Source organism: Carassius gibelio, chromosome B15 (assembly GCF_023724105.1).
Source record: "Carassius gibelio isolate Cgi1373 ecotype wild population from Czech Republic chromosome B15, carGib1.2-hapl.c, whole genome shotgun sequence".
Taxonomy (NCBI): Eukaryota; Metazoa; Chordata; class Actinopteri; order Cypriniformes; family Cyprinidae; genus Carassius; species Carassius gibelio.
The window spans coordinates 5864337-5888855 of record NC_068410.1 but is presented as its reverse complement, the minus strand read 5'-3'; the positions used below and the strand labels follow the sequence as shown (position 1 = coordinate 5888855).

The 24519-nt window shown below is 34.6% G+C and overlaps 2 protein-coding genes across 5 annotated transcripts in view; one reads left to right on the top strand and one right to left on the bottom strand.

Moving 5' to 3' along the window:
* Positions 1–3733: 3733 nt before the first annotated feature.
* Positions 3734–9881, bottom strand: LOC127973126 (rho-related GTP-binding protein RhoG). The gene is made up of 2 exons (XM_052577196.1): positions 9753–9881; positions 3734–6042 (listed from the first exon to the last, which is right to left on the bottom strand). The coding sequence occupies exon 2, from the start codon at positions 6013–6015 to the stop codon at positions 5440–5442; it is 576 nt and encodes a 191-aa protein (XP_052433156.1). The 5' UTR covers positions 6016–6042; positions 9753–9881; the 3' UTR covers positions 3734–5439.
* Positions 9882–12328: 2447 nt separating this feature from the next.
* The window catches only part of stim1a (stromal interaction molecule 1a), a 35538-nt gene continuing 23347 nt past the window's right edge, over positions 12329–24519 (top strand). Inside the window, exons 1-3 of one of the 4 annotated variants that reach the window (XM_052576276.1) lie at positions 12329–12615; positions 13461–13591; positions 18800–18930. In XM_052576276.1, the coding sequence (XP_052432236.1) occupies positions 13471–13591; positions 18800–18930 (252 nt within the window). In that variant the 5' untranslated portion in view covers positions 12329–12615; positions 13461–13470. The remainder of the gene's footprint in view (positions 12616–13460; positions 13592–18799; positions 18931–24519) is intronic. The other 3 variants (XM_052576277.1, XM_052576278.1, XM_052576280.1) reach the window with 3 other exon arrangements.

Genomic DNA, 24519 nt, shown 5'->3' with positions numbered 1-24519 from the left:
GTATTTGTTATCCAACAGAATGACAACATTGTCTCTACAGTGTCCTCATTTGAGCTCATTTTCTGATAGGCTGTGGTTTTGTGCATTGTCTGGCAGATTACCTTGTCAATTATTTGGGAGAGGGTTATCTGTATGTGAAGTTCAGGATGTCGTCTGTGTCCTCAACTGGCCTCAGTGCAATTGTGTAGTTCCTAAATAAATAATTGAACAGTTTCTGGGCGTAGATCCCATAGCAAAATAAACATCTGTATTTTGTTTGAATATTGTTTAATGTTGGCGAAGCTAAATATGTGACCAATCACGGAAAGTAGGGACACAAGTCGGTTCTGGGGCATTTTGAGTTATTCACAGATTCTGAAAGTGTAGACTCCAAGCTTTCCAACGATGTGTAACACATGGAAATCTGATAATATTTGGAGAAGTTGTGGCCATTTGAAAGGAAGTTACTCAAAAAAGCTCAAAAAGCAGAAAATAGCCTTTAAAGATTGTGCAGTTCTCACCTGTTCTCACTGCTGGGAGTGACAATAGGGCTCATTTACATCTAATTACATCTCATTTACATAAGCCATACCCCCTGTAAAGCTGCATATTTGCATAGCAACGACAGACACAACGGGAAAATTTTGACCGCATACTATTAATAATAAAGGATAATGTGCATTGTAAATGTCAGGAATGTATCTTTTTTGAATTTTATAAAAATTATTTAGAGGCTGAAATATGTGAGTTTTATCTTTTTATAAAACCTTTTTTGTCAAAACTCTATTTGAACTTGTGCATTGTAAATAACGTTGCAAGACACTCCTTTAAAATCTGGCCATCGTTTTAAATTGTATTATTTTAATGTTTACGTAAACAAAAAGTACATATTGATGGTAATTTTATTTGTTATTTGCTGGTTTTCTACATAAAACTTGGTGAACTGATTATATTGTGTAGCATTAGGACTTTTTGAACAGGATTCTGTGAGTACCGTACTCATTTTGGTCACTATAATCATGAAATGAAATTTTCATGCCATTTCATCTCTAGTTATGATCAACTATGATAAACTAAAATTCAAGGACTTAATATGGGGACACATTTCGAGTGAGAGCAAGGTTACATCGTGTCACCTTGTAAAATGCATTATTACAGTTTTCATGTGTCAAAGACAGCTATGCAAAAAGCTTTTTTTTTTTTTTTTTTTGCATTTATTTTTGGCCATATGACAGAGGTCTGATATTCTATTCGTCATATTTCTGTTTTGCATAAAACTGAAGAATATTCTGTACATCCTATACTGTATTCTAAAATGATCTGATATTAACTTTTGCATGGATTTTATGGAAAAGAGCTTAGGCTCATGTAACCAGTCATTTCACAGTGCGTCTGTGAATCAATCAATATTAATGATCACTGTATTTTTTTTTTTTTTTTTCATAAAATAAATGCAGCCTTGATGAGCATAAAAGAATGAGCATTTAAAAAACATATTAATGATCAGTCGTGTGTACACTGTAATTTGTCTAAATGTGGTGTGGTTAGTTTATTGATTGCATTTTTTATTTTACAGATAATTACAAATGGAGAAATATTAAAAAGTCAGGGCAAGATTCATCATAAGGTAAACCAAATCATAGCCTGTCAATCAGAGCCATATGAAGGATTGAGGAGGGATGAAATTACTCATATACAACACACTGATTTTACTGAACTGACAATGTGATGATAAAATAAATGATAAAAATGATTAGCTAGCAGCTAGAAATCAATACCTGGAAAAAGCAGCTAATAATGCAAGTTAAACATTTGACTAAACATTAGACTGTGTAATATGAATTTGCTTAGAAATGAAAGAAGGTTTAAATCCTATCACTGGCTAAAAACCTGCAGAAAATCAAACAGATATGGATATGATTGATATGTAAGAAAGAATAATACATTATCTGGTACAAACATCAAGCAGAAGTAAAATAAAGGTTAAATATTGCACATTCTTGGCAGACTTCTCTCAGTTCACTTCATTGAAGCTCTGCTATGAGACATACCTGTAAAGTGACAGGTGACAGCTGCTGTATGAAAGTCAATAAAACACAGAGACACTAATCCGATTAATCCACCAATCAGAGCACATGTGTAATCCAGCCTCACTGTATTTGACGTATTATATGTCCAGGTTTTCATGCCATTAAATAAACATGTATTTATTATTATTTAATAATACAATTATTAAATATAATTATTCAAATAAATTATATAATAATTATATAATTAATTATATAATTTTATAATAATAATAAAAAAAACTTTTCCTTTTCCTATTAATTGTAAATAGTTCATAGTCTTAAAACTGTAATTGATAAATTGAATACATATTAACAACAACATTATGTCCATCCATATTATGTCCATCCTAAAGCTACGGTATATATATATATATATATATATATATATATATATATATATATATATATATATATATATATATATATATATATATATATATATATATATATATATATATATATATATATTAATCAATTAACTTATATGAGCTAAATTATATTAATGTAATTAATTAATTTATATAGATATTCATATAAAACAGATTGTTTCAAAGCAGCTTCACAGAAATACACAGGAAAATACTGTGTGTTGCAAAATTTTAGAATGAAATTATATATTTTTGCTTTGAAAACAATTATATAAAATAAAATAAACAAAATACATAATCATTGCTTCACACCCTTGGAAGTATATTTTTTTAAAAAATCATGCAACTTCACATTGATTGAACATCAGCTGACCTCACAGCGGTTTGCTAATGTCACCATTATTTTGATTGTGAATACAGTGAGGGCCCCAGCAGCTCTTTGTCACGTATAGCAGGTTTAAATGAGGTGCTTTCAATCTTTGACCACAGGGTGGCAGTATCAGCACATAATTCCACTGGACAAACTGTAGGGCCAAATCAGACTGAAGAGGATCTCATTTTCATATGATTAGGAGAAGAGGAAGAATATGTAATTTACATGATCAAATAAACTGATGGATTTGTAATTGGAGTTACAATTTGGCTGTATTTGGAAATTGAAAATCTTTTGAATAATTATATTAATGGGAAAGAAAATGTTAAAACATAATGAAAGCAAGTACAAGGTCTAAAAAAGATGAGTGTGTTGTTTTGTGTTTGCCAGAGGATATAACACTGTCAAATTCAACGGCTTTTGGTCAGAATTTACGTGAATGAACAGCAGTGTTTGTCTGAGTATGAAACTGTAGCAGTCTAGTGCGAGTCTACTTCATTTTATTTTCAAATGAGGCAATGTGTAGCTCTACGAAGAGGATCAGATATTTATTTATTTATTTATTTATTTATTTATTTATTTATTTATTTATTTATTTTCTAGAGCTTGAAAGTTTTATTTTATTTTATTTTATTTTATTTTATTTTATTTTATTTTATTTTATTTTGTTTTGTTTTGTTCTGCTCTCATGTCTCTCCAGACATACCTCAAAACCAAGACAGCTGCAAACTGTGCCAGAAATAGCTGTGGATTTAAAGGGAAGTGGATGTTTCTCGTTTCTTCTGCTCTCACTGACAAGAGACTTGAACATCGACACAAAAGAAAGTACATGAAAACTGCTTCATAAGCAGCCACAAACACATCTCCCCCCAAAAAATGAACCTGAAACTAATGAGTTTCATGTTTTGTAACCATGAGGTAAGTGTGTAAAGCGCAGATTTGCATAAACGGTTCCTCCTTTTTATTAATGTGTCCGGGAAAGTACAAATTCAGCATTTTATACAAAAAAAAAAAATATGCTGTGACAGTGGGTTGTGTGAACTGATTCACACACAAGTGGCACAACATTTCTTTCTTGTGTTTAACAGTATATGATATATTGATATTAAATTCTAAATGCTGAAATGAGGTTCTGAGCAAGTGTGACAGTTAAATATGGAAATGAACATTATATTGAAATCAAGTCTTGTTCTTCTTATCATGATTCATATTTGCAAAATATCTGGATAACTGAAAATGAAACTTTCTACCAACACAATCTTAGTAACAAAGTGGTTGAAAACTACTACAACACTGAATCAAATATTTATCTTTATTTTATCTTAAAAATAGCATTTGTTTTCTTGTCTTTAAATTTGTTCATACTACAATAACTTCCATATACAAAATATATGATTTGGTTTTCTTTTTCTTTCTTTCTTTCTTTCTTTCCTGTATATATATATATATATATATATATATATATATATATATATATATATATATATATATATATATATATATATATATATATATATATATATATATATACTAAAACCAAAATTACCAGAGCCAAAAATTCTGTCTAAAACACAAATTGCTTGTAAATTTCACAAATTATTACAAAAACTGCAAGTCACACATTTTCAAGTAGAAATTTTCAAGTAATAACAAAAACAAAACAAAACAAAACAAAAACCTGAAATAGGATTTTCTCGTAAAATATACCCCAACAATCTTTCTTTTGGTTACAATTTAGAAAATAATAGTTAACAGTGTTGATTAAATCAATTATAAACATGTTCCAGAATGTTTGACACCCACATGTTTGTCTTTATTTTGCATACCCAAATAAGTTAACAGAATAAAGCAAATGAATAAAGAAAAAGAAGAAAAAAGAAAATGTATATAATTACATCAACAATTTAATTTGAGGTTTAAGAGGAACTCTCAGATTATTAATACATGTTAATTGCTCTTATCTTGAAATAATTGAGTAAATTTCTGTAACTCATATATTTTGAAAACACTTCAACTAACATTATAGCGTAATATAAATTTAAATATTTTTGGTAGTGGAAATTTAGACTATAACTAGCTAAATGCTAACATGCTAATTAACACAAGACTTTGATAGCATAGCAATAGCTTAATAAGTAAAGAAATAAAGAACATTTAACATTCAGTAAAGCATCTTATGCTCAACTAGTCACAAACAGAAGTTCTTCTAAATCTGGCATAAAAAAAAAAAAAAAATTATGTAGCATGTACTCTCCATGTTGAGTGCCATGGCAAAGCGTGCTGGGAAATAGAAATCCCCAGCCCAGTTTCAGTTAAATTCAAGTTCCTCTAAATGAAAAAGAAACAAGTTCATTAAATTCAAAACACTGACTTATAATGTGTCAGTTCTGTGCACTCTTGTGCACACGATTGACTAAATTGTTTAATTATGTTGAGCATTTACAGTGTGTTTGTACTGATTTATTATTTGAATCCTATCATTTATTCTTTTATTTCCCCTTGAAATAAATACCACTTAGTATGATATTTTGTTGTACTGTATATAATGTAAAGACATTTGTACTTTTTATTAAGTGTGATTTTTGTTCATATGTACATGTGATGAAACAAATACCCCATAAAAAATACATATGTTCATGTCCCGTCCCATTTAAAGTAGCACACATGATTTCTTGCGGGCTTTTGATTTGGGGTGGAGGAAAGCGAGAGCTGCTTCCGTAAACACCTCCTTCACCCCGTCCTGGCTGAGCGCTGAACACTCCATGTACTTGCTGGCCTTGATTTGTCGGGCCAGCGCCGCCCCCTGCTGCTGGGACACCACCGACAGGTTCCTCTCCTTGAGCTTCTTCAGCACCTCTGGATCATCTCTCAGATCCTTTTGAGTCCCCACCAGCAGGATGGGCACATTAGGACAGTGTTCCGACACCTCAGGGTACCACTTTAGCTTGACGTTCTCGTAGGACGAGGGGTTGACGATGCAGAAGCAGATGATGAAGACGTTGGTCTGTGGGTAGGAGAGGGTCCGTAGACGGTCGTACTCCTCCTGTCCCGCGGTGTCCCACAGATTCAGGCTGATGACTTTAGAGTCTACAGCCAGCTGTGCACTGTAGTTGTCAAACACGGTGGGAACGTATTCTTTAGGAAAGGCGTTGGTGGTGAAGGAAATCAGGAGGCAGGTCTTCCCAACCGCACCGTCTCCAACCACGACACACTTGATGTTCTGCATTGTTGTTCTGCCTTCAGCTTCCAATAACTGAAAGACACGCAAGGATCAAACGTTGTCTATGACTTGTATGCAGTACATGAGATATTTAGCCGAAACAAAATTCTACCAAAAATCTGAAAGGCCTATTTGATCCAAAATATACTAAGAACAGTAAAAACTGTTAAATAATATTACAATTTCAAATTCTTCTATTATTATTATTATTATTATTATTATTATTATTATTATTATTATATATTTTGAAATGTAATTTATTCCTGGGATGTAAGGTTGAATTTTCAGCACCATTACTCCAGTTTTATGTGTCACATGATCCTACAGAATTCATTCTAATAAATCTATATCTATATCTATATATATATATATATATATATATATATATATATATATATATATATATATATATATATATATATATATATATATATATATATATATATATATATATATTATTATTATTATTATTATTATTATTATTATCATAAATGTTTGATATTAATAACTAATGTTCCTTGAACAGCAATTACGCATATTAGAGTGGTTTCTGAAGGGTCATGTGACACTGAAGACTGGAGTAATGATGCTGAAAATTCTGCCTTACATCCCAGGAATAAATAACAATTTCAAATGTATTCAAATTGTAAACAAATATTTTAAATTGTAAAAATATTTCTGATTTTACTTTATTTATTTATTTATTTATTTATTTTCAAATGCATTCCTGGTGATCATAAGACTAATTTTGTGTTCCATGTGAGAAAGAAAATCTTGAGTTTAAAACGACATGCAAAAAGCTGAATATATTAAACTTGAATCATTGATAACTATATATATATATATATATATATATATATATATATATAAACAGTCATTTTAACACTGGTTAAACAATATGAATGAATATATTCATGCTAGATGACCATCATGGTTGTATAAGCCATGTTTATGTCAAATTATCACGTGTGTCACAGCTAAAAATGACCATGCTTAACGCCCACAAAACATTAGTGTTGTCAGTGACCTTTATTTATATCTTTCTGAGAAGAACATTTGCACTGAACTAGCAGGGAAGTAATTCATCTCATATGGGTGACTGTTAAAGAGATAGTTCACCCAAAAATGACAATTCTGTTAACATTTACTCACCATCATGTCATTCCAAACTTGTATGAATTGCTTTCTTATGTTGAAAATAAACATAATATTTTAAGATTGCTGGTAATCAATTTATTTTCCTACTATGGAAGTCAGTGGGAACCACCAACAGTTTGATTACCAGCAATCTTCAAAATATCTTCTTTTATGTTCAACATACAGTAAGAAAGCAATGCAAACAGTTTTGGAATGACGTAAAGGTGAGTAAATGACGACATAATTTTAATTTTTGGTTGAACAATGCCTTTAACATCATTTGAAACTCTGCAATAATGTAATAATATTGCATTATTTTTGAAAACATATGATGTGCATTCTCCTCAGCTTGAAAACAAATCTAATGAAGAGGCCGTCAACTCTTTACATGTTGACTTAGGGTTAGTTCACCCAATAATCAAAATTATTTAATTAATAAATCACCCTCATGTCGTTCCAAACCAATGAGACCTCTGTTCATCTTTGGAACACAGTTTAAGATATTTTAGATTTAGTCCGAGAGCTCTCAGTCCCTCCATTGAAGCTGTGTGTACGGTATACTGTCCATGTCCAGAAAGGTAAGAAAAACATCATCAAAGTAGTCCATGTGACATCAGAGGGTCCGTTAGAATTTGTTGAAGCATCGAAAATACATTTTGGTCCAAAAATAGCAATAGTCTGTTGTGAGAGAGTTCAAATCAAAGCAGTCTGTGATATCCGGTTCACCAACAAATCCTTCAATGTAACCGGATCTTTTTGAACCAGTTCACCAAATCGAACTGAATCGTTTTAAATGGTTCGCGTCTCCAATACGCATTAATCCACAAATGACTTAAGCTGTTAACTTTTAAAATGTGGCTGACACTCCCTCTGAGTTCAAACAAACCCATATCCCGGAGTAATTCATTTACTCAAACAGTACACTGACTGAACTGATGTTAAGAGAGAACTGAAGATGAACACCGAGCCGAGCCAGATAATGACTCGTTCACGAGTCAAGAACCGTTTCTGTCAGACGCGTCCGATTCGAGAACCGAGGAGCTGATTATACTGCACATGTGTGGTTCAGTGTGAAGCAGACCGAACTGATTCTTTTGGTGATTGATTCTGAACTGATTCTGTGCTAATTTTATGAGCCCAGGTAAATTATCTGGTTCGGCTCGGTGTTCATCTTCAGTTCTGTTTGATTAAATTGATTACTCCGGGATATTGGTTTGTTTGAACTCAGAGGGAGTGTCAGCCACATTAAACAAGTTAACAGCTTAAGTCATTTGTGGATTAATGCGTATTGGAGACATGAACCTTTTAAAACGATTCAGTTTGATTTGGTGAACTGTTTCAAAAAGATCCGGTTACATCGAATGATTCGTTCGTGAACCGGATATCACAAACTTTGATTTGAACTCTCTCACAACAGACACGGAAAAGAAGACAATGCTGAATAAAGTCGTAGTTTTTGACTGACCCTCTGATGTCACATGGACTACTTTGATGGTGTTTTTCTTACCTTTCTGGACATGGACAGTAGACCGTACACACAGCTTCAATGGAGGGACTGAGAGCTCTCGGACTAATTCTAAAATATCTTAAACTGTGTTCCGAAGATAAACATGACATGAGGGTGAGTTATTAATGACATAATTTTGATTATTGGGTGAACTAACCCTTTAACTGTTGAAGGCTCTAGTTATGCACATCTGAGTTCGAAATGTGAAATCAGTAGATTATTTATAAACGTAGGGGTCTAACATGACTTTGCTGACAAAAAACAGTTCCTTTTTTCAAAAAAACTAGAACTTAAAACCGTACAGCTTACTGTTTTAAGGGTCACGAACCACCCACAGTCCATTCACTAATCGAACGTTTCATATTGCGCTGAAAGTATTTGGTACAAATCTTAAGCTCCAATCAAAACGACTACAATCCATTTTCCAGGAATCAGAGTGCATGTTTAAGAATAATTAAAATTGGATGTTGACACTTAGCTGCATGACAAAATTTTTAAAGATAAGAGTACTTACTGACCAGGATTTTTTTTTCAACACTACATATTCACAAGCATATTCACTGAATATTACATTGACAGTCACTCCACAGACAGTCTCTTTCCTTATAAGTGGGCTGTCAGAATAAACTACAAAGTCAATCAGATCAAATCAGAGTATGTGCATCTCACATATTTCAGCTGATACGTTTCTCCTTTAAAACCTCTGATCTTGTTTTTTTTTACATTTATTTTCTAAAAAATACAATATTGTCTGTGTTGTATATCCAAATGCTACCAACACAATTGCACTATATATTAAGTAGAAAACTACATGTTGTCTGTCTTTCTATATTATATTTAATACATAAAAATGTAAAATAACATTACATATGAACGTGTATTGTTATTTGGTCAGATGCATAAACCAAAACGGAGCTCCATTAGACTACAACAGAATAACAAAAAAAAAAAGGATGTACTGCTCTAATGACATCATTGTATTCTTATCAGTTTACAAATTATCAAACCAGAGATGCATATGAAATCTGGCCTACAATAAAGTCTAATAGGACACAGAGTTTGGGACAGAGAATTAAGTGCAAATAAGAGATAAACTCACCGGGCATGATACAAAAGAGTGTCCAGGAAATTGTCAACAGTGGTATGAATAAAACTGTCCCTAAATACAGTGACACAGGGGACTGAAGGAGGAAGTGAGCACAGCCTAGTGCGCTGAGAGGAAGTCAGTGACACAAAAAAGCAAAGTGCGGTGGAGAAGTTTAAAGATGATGTAGACCATAACTTAATGGTGTGCATGTCAAAAAGAAAGACATTTGCATATAGACACATTTGATATGTACATACCCTCTGTAGTGAATGGGTGCCGTCAGAATGAGAGTCAGAAAAGCTGATAAAAACATCACAATAATCCACAAATACAGATCCAGTCCATCCGTTAACATCTCGTGGAGCAATAAAGATGCATGTTTGTAAGAAACAAAGCCACCAGTAAGAATTTATTTATTTATTTTATTTTATTTTGTTCAGTTCAAACTGTTGGCTCCAGTCTTCTATCTATAATATTGCTTTCTCCAGTGAAAAAGTCATATTGTATCAATCTGGAAATGTGTGTGCATGTAACAAGAAACAGTTTACAAGCAAAAACAGTTCTAAACAAATATGTTGGTGGATTTTGATGTGAGAGAACAAGAGTGGAAGTACTTTTTCAGTGGAGGAAACGTCACCATGGATTATGGACTGGTACTTTGGTCAGAAAATCCTTATTAGATTTGTTCCCATGAAGAAACATGGACTTGCACGGCCAGAGGGTGAGTACTTTTTTAGCAGATTTCATTTTGATTTTCATTTTGGGTGAATTATTCATTTAAACTCGCCATGTATGATCTACAAGAGCGTGGGATGATGCTTCAAACTGAAACTGTGAAATGTTCACATCCATTAGTGACTTATTGCAGTGTCATCACGAGGCCACTAGGAGGCAGTGCTATCTTTTCGCAAACAAGCACGCTCTGCAGTCCATTGGAAAAAGAAGTGTTAGGAAAACACCATCATAGCAGACGTGGGTGTCCAATCAAACAGTGAATGCGCTTTCATTTTTCATTTTTTTTTTGCACAGGTCAAAGGGCCACTTCTCTTGCGTCCTTCTATCCACTACTGAAAGTTGTATAATTATTGACTATTTGTTGCTGGTGATTAGGCAGAGTGTTTTATAGTGCAGTCATGTTGTGTTGTCTTTATCATATTTTCTACACTGAATTTGTGGGATTTCTGCAGAAATCTGTGTAAAAATAAATGCCCTGTAAGCCCCCAATTAAGGAAGTAGGTTAGATATTAAGGTTAGTAAATGATTTTCTATATTTTAGATTGCAGCTCAAACATCAGAGCACTAGCAACATTAGGGTCATGGTTTGATTCCCAGGTGCTTGAACTGATAAAATGTATCAATTGAATGTAATGAATGTAGCTTTGGATAAAAGGGCCAGTTAAGTGCCTAAATGTAGAAAAATAATTTAAGTTAATACAAAGCATACTAGTATAAGGGAATATAGCCACCCTGTAACCCAAGACTGGTCGCCCATTGAAGCTAGTTGAGTCTGGTCAGTACCTGGATGGGAGACCTCCTGGGAAAACTAGGTTGCTGCTGGAAGAGTTGGTGAGGCCTGCAGGGGGTACTCAACCTGTGGTCTGTGTGGGTCCTAACAACCTGGTATAGTGATGAGGACACTATACTGTAAGATCCTAACTCTCTGTGGTCATTAAAAATCCCAGGATGTCCTTTGAAAAAGAGTAGGGGTGTAACCTCAGCATCTTAGCCAAATTCACCCATTGGCCTCTGTCCATCATGGCCCCCTAATCATCCATATACACTGATTGGCTTCATCACTCGGTCTCCTCTCCACAAATAAGCTGGTGTGTGGTGGGCGATCTGGCGCAATATTGCTGCCATCGCATCATCCAGGTGGATGCTGCACATTGATGGTGGTTTAGGAGATCAACCCCTTTCATGTAAAGCACTTTGAGTACCCAGAAAAGTGCTATATAAATAATAATAATTATTATTATGTAAAGTACTATGTGTAATCAGAAGTCTTATAACAATTATTAAAATAAATGTAATATTATAAAATCTAATTAGTTATTAACATTTAGTGCTGTCAAGAGATTAATCGCGATTAATCGCAAACAAAAGAAAAAAAAAAGTTCACTTTTGTGTGTGTGCTGTGTATGTTTATTATGTATATATAAATACAGACACATGCATGCATATATTTCAGAAAAAAATATATTTATATTAAATAGATTTTTCTATATAATATAAATTATAGCCTATTCATATAAATATAAACATGTAAATAATTTCAAAATACAGTATATACTCAAAATATAATATGTGTGTGTATTTACATATGCATAATAAATATACACAGAACACAGACATGTAAATTATGTAAATAAAAACTTATTTTGGATGGGATTAATCTTGATTAATCGTTTGACAGTACTGAAAAATATGAAAAATATGTACACCCTCCACTGTGGTAAACATAATGAACACAATAATTATATTATAAAAAAGCTAGAATATATAATTAATTCAATATACAGAAAAAAATAATTTAATGTAAAGTCGACACATTGAACTAAGCAGCATGTGCTTGTTATAACAGAGCCTGTGCAGGGAGTGTGTGACTGCGCATGCGTCGCGCCGCAGACTGCGAGCCCGGCTTGAATCGAGGAGGAAGCGCAGCTTATTTGGCCTCAATTGCTTCTGTCCCTGAGTGAGGACGACTGAACCACCGTGCACCTGACGTATTCTCTCATCGGGACGGAAAACCGGACAGAACCGCGCGGCCGTGTGTTTCTGGAGTGTTTCAACACAAAGCCTCAATGGAGTCTGATGGGAGGAGAGAGCAGCTGAAGACTAACCTCAAACACTGAGACGGTCTCAACGAGGATCCGAGGTAACGCAGCTCATTTTAAACGGTTTAACGTTTAGTTTCTCTGTTTTACATCACGCATCGTTTTAGAGATGGATTTGGTTGTTTAGGAAGAGGGAAAGGTGAGAACCAGTGGCCTCGTGCGCTAGAAAGCCAGCTGCGCATTCAACCGCATGACTATAAAGATAATACAGTGTCGCGGATTATGAATCAGCTATTTATGACTGATTTTGTTAAGCAAATGTAGGTGAAACAACTATTACCAGTAAAAAGTCTGCTCCTGGACCATATCTGGCTGTATAATAGGTAGGTTAATGTGTTAATTATTAAAAATATTATTTTGTAAAGTCCGTGCTATCCTTCATGCATTGTTGTAAAGCTAAGTTAAACATTTCAGACTGTAAACTTTTTAAATGGTGATTATAGTAGTTAAGCAAGGGCTGGACTATAGTTTCCACTTAAAAAATGTTGACTTACTTTAATTGACAGGTGAGACTTGATAGTATTCATTACACGTCATCAGGAGAGAGAGAAAAAAAGTTGCATTCGTTTTAATTTAATTGAATTAAATTTTTATAATAATAATTATTATTATTATTTATTAATGTTTTTAAACTTTTATTTATTGTGTTTTTTGATATATCTTCATATATTTTACTGGGGGTCCAATTGACCACTAATAAAAGATAATTTTTTTTTTTTTTTTTTTTTTACTATTATTTTTAACCTTAGAAATAATGCATTTAAACAAAAGTGTAAGTGGGACCTACATTATTAATATATTAGTTTTCTTTTAAAACATGACTTGACATGCAGGGTTGGATTGTTGGTTTGCTGACATGATCTTTCTCGCTCGTATCCCAAACCAGCTTTCCCACTATGGATCCCAAGAGATTGGTGTCTTTCTGGATTGCATGTATATGCTTCTTGTTGGAATGTCGAGCGGACAAATCCAATCCTGTAAGCCCAGACCCCTTACCATCGGACAACAGTGTCTCAGGTGAGTTTGAAATGGAGTTATTATTTTACATTGGAGAAAAAGTAGCTAGTAACAACAAGCGAGATGTACTTCAAAGTGCTCTGTGCTTTGCAGTCCCCTGTCCCAGTGCTGTATCTTATTTAGAAATTGTATGGGGGTCTAAATGCGGCCGGGCTGAGAATAGGAAGGGAATGCATTCTGTTAGCACTTTCCTCACTTGCGCTGCTCTGTGGCAGCATGTCAAATTAAGGTGACTAGAGCATTAAAGTGTGTACAATTGCTTCTGTAATGTGTTTTAGACCCATATAAAGGGTGGCTTGTCCTTAGAGTTCATCTGAGTTGACTTTTGAGAGATGTTTGGGATTTGTTGCTTCTTGCCCAGATGACTGCTCTACAAAACAAACCAGTTTTAGTTAAGAGTGAAGTGATGTAATAATGTGAAAATATATCTACATATTTTAGACTCGGCCTTGAAAAAAAAAAGAAAAAATGTGGTGGTCTACCACCGTTTTCACATTATTTTTAATGTTCTGTGATTTTCATGAGTTGCTTGTCTGTTCTGAACAGTTAAACTGAGCACTGTTCAGAAAAATCCTTCATGTCCTGCGGAACCTTCAGTTTTCCTGCATCTTTTGCATATTTCCGCAGTGACTTTATGGTTTTGAGATCCATCTTTTCATATTTAGGACAACTGAGGGACTCGAACACCAATATTAAAAAAGGTTCAAACATTCACTGTTGCTCCAGAAGAAAATGCGATGCATTAAGATCCAGGGTGTGAAAACTTTTGAACAGGATGAAGATTTCCAAATTTTTCTTATTTTGTTGATATATAATCATTTTTTTTTTTTTTTTTTTTTTTTAAATTAGTACTGCCCTTTGGAAGCAACAGAAGATACTTACATGTTTCTTGTAAGACAAATTAAGTACAATTTACCTTGATATTCAAATTTTTTCACCCCCCGGCTCTTTATCCCTCTTATTTCCTTCCGGAGCATCAGTGAATGGTTGAACGGGGTTTTTTTTTTTTTTTTTTTTTTTTTTTTTTTTTTTTTTTTTTTTTTTTTTTTTTCTAATCTTATTTGAAAACTTTAAGCAGACAATTTTCTTAATGCTGTTACTTTTTACATAGCTAGTATTGTAACATGTGAACTGGGTGACGTTGAAGTTATATTTGGGTGTCATCAATCATGTTCTGCTTCAATGATGTAAAAGTTGTCTTTTACAGTGGCCTTCTGGTGGTCTTTCTTTTCTGTGTTCTGTTATTGAATCAACCATCTGATTTGTAATGACTCAAGGGCCCTTTGGGAAAACTGCCTGAAGTCCAGAGTTACTTTTTATGCATTTGTTGAACTGGCAGAGCCCAGTCATTAAATGATAATACACCACTCTGCTACTGGTTGAATGAGCTGTATTGTGTATCCACCATTTTCACTCTAAAATTAGCACTGAATTGACCTTTAGAGGGTTGACCATAACTCTGCAAATCAAATCTACTATTTCAAATGGTAATATGCCGTGTTTAGCATTTTAAGTAGTTAGACATAGTTATTTTGCATCTTTAATGCATATTTCTGTATGAGTGTTTGTACTTTTATCATATTATAGTGATAAAAACATTGGTAGTTGTAGCTGGTATTCCACTTCATTCATCAAACTGGAAATGAAAGGTCAATTCGAGTTTATCGTGCAAATGTAGCAGATAACATGGGTATCTTGTGCATGCGAATAATTTGCATACTCTACACACACTACATACTGCAAAGATAAAGTAGCATGCTGCTCTCAATCTAAACATATCCTTGTTCTGTCTCCGATTGTGGGAAGTCATAGGTGGTTGTTATTTTGCATCTGAAACAGGTTAATATAAATATTTTCTATGGGTAAGAAGTTTGCATTGCAAATGATCATGCTGTATACACGCTATATGCAACTGGTGTGTGACGTCATTTCTGAGCAGGTTGGGCATGACATTTCAGAAGCTTTGGCTTTAGAATCATCTATGGGTGTTTTACAATGCAAATATTTCCGTGTTTAAGATAATTTATTCTTTGCATCAGGCACAAGTGTGTTTGACAGCATTAAAATAACAGGCCAAGTCAGTTATATAGACAGTATAAAGCGATGAGTATTAAGCCCCTATTATTAGACTAATATAATGCAGTTTTACTGGCTTTCCCAGCACATAGATTAACAGGCACGTGGGAAAAGTGGTAACTTTGGCCTTTATCGATGAGTCATTTTTTTTTTTTTTTTTACTCTAACCATAATGTTATGATGACAAAATAAGAAAATGGTTTCTGAATTAATGTTAATTTCAACATCCCTAAAAAAGGATGCCTTTATTCAGTAAGAACACATTAAATTGATCAAGTGACAGTAAATACATTTATAATGTATCACAGTTTCCAAAAAATCTGCACAACTGCCTTCAAAGTTGATAATAGTACGAAATGCTTCTGGGTTATAAATATAATTTAATATCATAACTTACGGTTAACTAAAACTAAAACCATATGTTTTTTGTTACTTTACAACATTTCTCATTTCCATTTAGTTTATAGTCATGTACTTAAAGTTGAAATACAAATTGTGAAAAAAACATGTAGACAATAAAAAAAAAAAAAAATTCTTAAACCTTCAACCAAAATTGAGACTGAAAGTATAAGATGAGAAAATTATTGAAAATACTGATTAAAAACTATAACTATAAAATAACCCTGCTATAGACCAAATCAGCATACCGTATTCGAGTGATTTCTAAAGGATGAAGACTAGAGTAATAGCTGCTGAAAATTCTGTTTTGCCATCACAGGAATACATTACATTTTAAAATATACACAAATATAAAAGGGATTTCATGAATTATTGACCTCATCTTTCTCCCTGTGACCAAAAGCTCTCTCAAGCTTCAGCGGGGAGGATCTGTCCCCACCCCGCCTCCGCAGGCCTTGATCTTTGGAACTTCCTGTGTGTGTCAGGTCTGAGAACCACACCGATGGAGCTCAAGCGTCTCTTGAGGCTGATGGTCAGGCTTCACACAGTAAACAACGCTCATGCTCCTGGTCGGCCTGGATTAGATTCCAGTCCTGTTGGAGAAGACTTTATCCCATGAGCTGCAGTTTGTGCACTAGTCCACAGCCTCCCCAAACAGCCAGCCAGCCCCTCATCTCCTGAGTCCTGTCTGTTACATAACAGCAGATTGACAGAAGATAACTAGTGGCTTGTTGTCCCATTTCTTGCTTTTTTAAAGAGGAAATATTTAGATGATCGAGTTAGTTTTTAACTCTTCGTGACTAGCTGGACTGTTGTATTTGTTGCTAAAAGGGACTTTTGCATTAAATAACTGTATTCACTTAACCCTGATTAGATATAGAGAGTCATGTTTCTTACAAAGACAGTGTTCATGGATTTGAGCAGTGCTTTTGATCTTAGGCCTGTTCAGGTTATATAAAACACTTTATGTGGGACATCAGCTGGTAACCTAAAGCCAGAAAAATACTCTAAACAAGTATGCAAAAGCATTGCTAGTGTGCCATCCTATTCTTAATCGTTCTTCTCACTGTTCTCAGGGGGTCGATTGAGTTTCCTAGCTGTTACTTTGGTAGTTAACTATAAGCGTTTGAACTGTTTGAACTTGAGCTGAGTTTTCGCCAAACTGTTTCTCGCCATGATCGACCGTTCTGATATATATTCTTGACTGATTGCAGTTTAGGTTTATTTATTTATTTATATATTTTTTTGCATTCCTGTTTATAATAATGTATGTTTTGGACCTAGAAGTTACATTTATAATGCAGTCTGATTTTTACAAATATTTATTGATCCAATTTGTTTGAAACATCACGTTTGACACATTCACTTAAAAAAGTCCAAAAAGAGACCCTGCCCTTGAAATACGATCACAGGACGTCAGAGGAGATGTCACTAGGCAGGAGAGTAGTGTGTTACTACCATGAACAAGCAGAAATCTGTCTTTACTGATGACTTGTGACTGCATCATCTGAGACGAGCAGTTTAACAACATATAGATATTGCTCACTTTCTTCTGGTTTGCTCTATTTGTCTTGAGTACAGCCTGGTATTTAAAACAGTACATCTAATATAAAGGTTGTAGTTAATTTTACTTGGTAGGTGATTCATTTAAGAAACCAGATATGCCTCTCCCCTTTGTCTAGTTTTCAGCCCCCAAGCCTGGTTCCCAATCATCTACCAGGCCTTCAGGGTGGCTTTGATAGGTTTCTGCCTTGGTTCTTGGAAAGCTTTAAAAGACATCTCCTCTTAGGTTTCTAAATGCATGTCTTGTGTTATGAAAAGACAGATGCCAAGGTTTATTTTTGCAGCTCATTGGTCTCTTGGACTGGTTCCTTTTGTGTTATAACTCTCTTGATATACACAAGCACAACCGGATACATCACAGTCTCTCTAGTACCACACGCTCTGATCTGATAAAGTTCCCACTTGGAAACTTTCACACAAACTACTGCAGGTTCTCTCGGCACAAACCAGAGCTTTCCTGGCCCTCAGAACCTTGAGTGTGGTAACACAACAGCTGTACGGATTGGCATCCTAAATATAGTTGTTTGCTAGTTTAAGTTAATACCACAGCTGGTCTATTTTTTGCCCCCCTCATAGTTGGAGTTGGAAACCTCCATGGACACAGTGGGATTTGGAGTGGAACAGTTTAGAGGCACCTCTGAGTTCTGAAATTGGATGCGGTGCTATCATTTTAAACACAGACAGTCTCCATTACCATGCAATGGTCTCATAAAAGTCATTTGTGGCCCCCAACAGTTAAATTAAATATTGCTAAGGCAACAAGCCATATTGTTTTTTTTATCTCACCTTCATTTCCAAAGAGGTGCTCTTTTATTGTTTGATGTGGTCCAGTTGAATGCGCCAGTTCTCAATTAAAATGCAATAAAGCTTCTAGTACTATAGGATGGTGTAATGGTTAAAGATCTTGGCTGGTTGGTTCATCAACTTTAATTTAAAACTTTAATTTTAACTTTAAATTTTCCAAAATATGTGCTTTCACATGGAGCAGCATTAACTACACCGAGCCGTTGTTCACTGACAAGCTGCGCAAAAACACGATCATATTTTGCGCAGCTTGTCAGTGAACAACGGCTTCCGACACCTTAAATGAGAGCTAATCCAGCAATTCGACTTGTTTGCAGCCTGGCTTGTTTAAGTATCACACTAACTGCGTCTGTCTCTTTTCTTCAGAGTTTTGCCGCATTGACGAGCTGCTCTGCCAGGATGAGATCGCCATCCTCAGTTTTGAGGCCATCCGCAGCATTCACAAGCAAATGGACGACGATGCCAACGGCAATGTGGATGTTTCGGAAACCGATGGGGTCAGTGAATTGCTTTTAAAGCTGCCTCTACGTGGATAACTTTTGGATAATTAGTAGATAATTAGGATAAACCGTTGATTGACCTTTGTTCTCTTCTAACCTCACACTTGATGGTGGTTGATTAAACAGCTGATTAATGTTCAGGTCAGCATGATGGTGTATTAATAATCTGCCACAGGCTGGTAGGTACCCTTACGCTTGCGATATTAGCTTTTTCATTTTACAAGCTGTCTGTTCATTCACACTATGGGGTACAGCAGTGACTGCCATGGTTTTGGAAGTATTTTTCAAATTAATTTTCTGCATAAATTCATGAACCAACACAACTACTTCCAAAATTGTTAAAAAATTACAAACTTTGATTTAAAGCATAAAAAGATGTATAACTTTAAATTGTGTAAGCATATGAAAAAAGGTGCAAGACTGCACTTCATTTTACTAATGAATGAACTGTTGTTTTTTACTCTTATAATATTTAATAATATACTATACTATATACAGTATTTACATAATGGCATTTTATTTATATTCATATGAAATATGAATGACAATATAATAATAATAATAATAAACAAATATTGAAAATAAATATTGTTCATAAGTTAATCATATTATTGGTGTTATTTTTTTCTTCAGTGATTATTGGATAATGGGAATTTACTGGGAGTTTGGCATATTTTATGTATGGGGAAAATGAATGGGATTTTTCTCTTCCACAACTAACAGTCACAGCTTTTTTTAGCAGTTCAAGATTATAGTGCTCAAGTCGACTGCATCCTTTTAACCTTCTCTATTTCATCCTGTCTAATGCCCTTTCCAGTGATCTGGGCTTGTTAAAGCATTAGTACACCATGAATTGTATCAGCCTATGTGACGTAGCACAGCAGTGTGTGTCATGGTTGGTGTTATTTAGTTCTTTGAGCTGCAAGATGCAGGAAACCAGAAGCCATCCCACTGTGCTATTTTGAGTCCGGTGGTCTTCAGAGGCTATAACCACTAGTTCAGAACTTCAGACCCATGTGTAGGCATCTCACACAAAGAGTGCTCATCTAGGATCAGCTTGAGTTATCAGTAGTAAACTCAATGATTACATGGGATAAAAGAAGAATTACTAGTCAAAATCTACACTTGTGCATGTCAATTATCATGTGTTTTTGTCATCTTCTAGACCTTTGCCCTACTGGTGATGAGGTAATGCATATGTCAGCATTTTAGCAGACAAAGATATGATATGACATGCAGACTAGTCTTGTGAAATGACATATTTCATGCTTGTTTTCATAGCATCTATCTTAGCGTCTCTGAGATCCAGGAACAAATTTGAGTCATTGGTTTCACTACTAGTCAGGAGTAAGGATAATTCAAGATAGTTATGATACTAGTCATCCATCAACAATCTTGTCCATTAGTTTATAAAGATGCAGTGGTTGTTGGTTGATGTTTTTAGTGGAATATCCAGTTTATATTTTTAGCCTTTTTTAACTTGATTGTATTAGCTGTATATTTTTTTTTTTTTTTTTTTTTTTAGATCTGCATATTTATAATATTACATATTTATAATGTTATTTGAACTCTATCATAATCATTCTTTATTATAGTGCATGTTTTTTTTTTTTTGACTATTCAAATCATGTTCAAATATACATATCAAATATGATGCATCAGGCTTTTGATGAACATTTAGTTTTTCATGTCTCAATCATCATTTATTTTGCTCCACAAAGTGAAAACTACAGAACTTTGATCATACATATTATCTTACTAAAACGTACTGAAATCTGTATGCAATTTATGTAACTAGTCGGCTATATGTTTTAAAAAATCTTATTGAGTTACATAAGTAATCATAATATATATAAATATTTTTTTTTGGTCATAATTATTATCTGCATTCTGTATCAAATGACATATTTTTGCTCAGTTTGGGCCTCTGACTGACTCTGAAATGTTTTTTTGTTTGAGTGTGAACCCAATATTATACTATATTTGTATATATACGGTACAATTAGATATTCCTAAATAAATAATCGGACTTGTTTTATATGGATTAAGTTCAAATTAGTCCTATATAATGTTTTTCACCAAACCTACATTGTTTCATTGTACTGTAATCTGTTTTTCTCTTTCACCCACATTGAGTTAGCCTAGCAGCTACCAGTGTGTATTAGCCCACTAGCTAACACTGAACAACACTAGCCCACTCAAAACCACAATGAAAGACTCCAGTGCCGACAGGCTCGGCTTGTTCATTCTTTCAGCAATATGTTCACTAGCAGTAAACACACTCATTTGCCTTTTGTACCATCTCTCTTTTTTGAATAATATCCCAAATCTCTGATGCTGCTTTGGAACTGGTGGCTGTTTGCCCGAGGAAAGCCGGGCTTCGTGTTTGTTGGGTGTTGTTTTGGAAGCATACGCAGGGCCTGCCCCTTCCTGGCATCCTTTCAGTCGAGCGTTATGCTGTGTAGGCGTGCTGTCCTGCTGCATCCAGCCTTCTCGAAGCAGCATCAAGGCAAATCCCACAGAATGGATACCAGCATCCTGGTATTCTTCTGAGAGTCACTTTCTAAGATCTTCAAATGATGATTTGATGGCATAGAGCGGAGTGTACAGTCGCCAGAATGAACCGTTAGAAATGGTTGTGCTACGTTTAGCATCTGTTTCCACAGATCTCATTTTGCCCGACACTTGTCTTTGAGTGGGCATGTTGAAGAATGTTTTGGCCTGTGTTTGAAAGCCATGACTCATTTTCTTTTTTTTTTTAATGGCCTGGGGACATCGTTTCAAGTGAAATTGTGGATTTTAATTATTGCCGCTATGGGGGAAAAGCCAAGCATCTCTCAGTGTTTCAATATGTCAGTCGTAAGGCATTTTGAATGCTATTAAAACAACACATTTGATTTCAAGAAAACAGGTGTGGTTGGTCTCTAAATATTTAGATGTTTATGACACATCTCCTACAGCGGTTGACGTTTAACTACAGTTTGAAGGTCTTTAGAGTCTTAAATATCCCATGAACTGCGCTTTAACCTTCTGTTGCGTTATGTTGTGTAAAATTTTGCCATCTGCTGTGTCTGAGCAAACAGAGCCTTTGCTCTCTATATGCTCAGAACACTCAATGGCGTTAATAGACCCAGAATGTCTTCAAGGATCAGGTTGTCTACATGTAAGATAGACCGTGTCCAGCAGCATGGGTTGGCTGTTGAGTGTTCTCTAGAGTAAAGAGTTTGTCATTGAATTATGTCTGGTCATTTGCTCAAAATGGTCAAACAAAGTCATTTTCTGTCCAGTTAGTTTTCAGTGTGGGCAGGACTATCCGGCTTGGAAATCAAGCGACTAACAAAATGTAGTAATGCTTCACATAGCTGGGTTAACTTATAGACTAAGTCCTTACTTAGCTGTAAAGGCCTCTTTTATCCATTAGAAATATTTGTTCATTGTTATTGGTTTTATTTTAATATTATATAATAATATATATTATATTGATCTACATTTAAGCCATTTTGGTGTTTTTATTCTTTTACTATATATATATATATATATATATATATATATATATATATATATTAGGGATGTCAACGATTAATCGATGATCGATTAATTGTCGATAAGAGATGCAATCGATTAAGGCTGTCGATGGTCGGTTAACCGATTCAATGTTGGGCTGCGTGCGGCTCATGCGCACTCAACACGTGCGAGCGGCTGTGAGTGACGGTGACGATATATAAAAGCATCATCATTCATTCACAATGTACAAATTAAGCTTTTAATGTGATTTAAACTTTAAAGTAAATTAAAATAGAAACAACATAAAAGTTCTTCAACATTAAATGCAATAGAAATGTAGTTACTAATCATTTCATCAGATAACTGTTTTATTTCGTGCGCTATGCAGGGCTGCGGGACACAGTGACAGGACAGATAGTCTATTCATTCCTACAACTTGTTAATTTATTCCTACGAATTATTAATGTGGCAATTGTCCATGTTTCGTTCATTTTGTTCCCTAAATAACCCATGATTTAAGTGAAATAAGGGAACAAATTAATAAATCGAACGAATTCTTAATTCATGAAATCTTTAATTTCCCCTTCCCATGTTTACCACAGTAAGAGATGCGAAAACCGTTATTAAAAGCGAAAGATAATAAAATAAACCTGGGAAATTAGAGGGTTAGACTATGAATATTTAGGAAAAGAAACAATGCCTAAATATAGCTACTGAATTTGTGGAAATTCGTGACCAACCGGCAAACCAGAACAAAGCCGCGTAAATGAAGACTATGGGGTCCAAAAGCATGGTCGCGATGTAACATTTTCCAGTTAACCTATTATTCCTCTAATAAACAAAGCTTTTATACCACACTTGTCATAATCAGATCTTATCATTTCTAAATAAATAATTGCTGGATTCAAAACAGCGATTAATAGGCGCTGTGACCGACACATTCCTGGAGCATTCACTGCTGTCACTAAACGGTGACGCCGAGCATCGTTCACAAGTTTCTGCATGGACCTGACTAGGGCACAGGTTCTAAGCCCTGGGACAAAATGGGATGCTTTAAGGAAAATTTATAGCCTACTAAGTAATAGGCCCAAAATAAAAATAACAATTTGTTTTCATGTTTTTTTTTTTTTTTTTTTTTTTTTTTTAAATAGGCTATGCGAAATATATCCGACTTAAATAATTAAGATTAACGGATTTAAAACAGAAGTGTGGGCGCTCCATAAGTTCACACAAAAAAAAAAAAAAAAAAAAAAGGATGACAACGCATTCTGTTTGTTTGCTTTATTTTACAGGAGCACAAATCTTCTGTTTTTATTGTGAGTGTGCACAAATGAAAGTAAACGGAAAATATATATATTTTTTAATGTCTCAGCTGTTTCGATCGCCCCGGAGCCTGCTGCACACGTATATTCTAGCGATTCAAAGTTACATCGCAGTCTGTTCATTATCAAAATAAAATAGTCAACTAAACATTAAAAGGTTACATTGGTCAGTTTAAATAGACCGTGGTATACCGGTCCACTCTGTTGTTATGCCAAGGACGTTTTTGCTCATATGAAGAGGATCATCTTTTCCGTCTATATGCGAATGCGTGTTAAGTACAAGCCTAGTTTACATTATAAATAATAGTTTAACATTCAAATACATTGCGAATATGGAAACATTTCGATTTGTGCCGAATGAGACATGAGCAATAACCTCCAAATAAATCTAGCCAAAGCCGCGCTCGCTCATCCTCGACTGCACGCATGCACTGTCACGATCTAATGCGCTGTATGCCGGATTTTTAAAAATCTGGCATTTTCTAGGACAGAATCCAGCAGGATCAAATTAATGTGAGCAACTGTGTTTTGGTGCAGCAGCGCCGATGTAGTTCACTTAATGTGCAGCGCAGTCACACGCGCTCCACATTTCGGATAATTTTATTTTAAATACAATAATGTCAGTTGAAAACATTGCAATTGTGCTTTAAAATACAACAACGAGAACCACAAAACCATTTAAAGAGGCGCGTTCAGCGTTCTCCGTGCGGGATTGGAAACTGTCAATAAAGTAAAATGACCTCAAAAGTATGGCGCGCTT

Coding starts and splice junctions, on each gene's coding strand:
- LOC127973126 (XM_052577196.1), bottom strand. CDS start 6,015: ATGCAGAACATCAAGTGTGTCGTGGTTGGAGACGGTGCGGTTGGGAAG.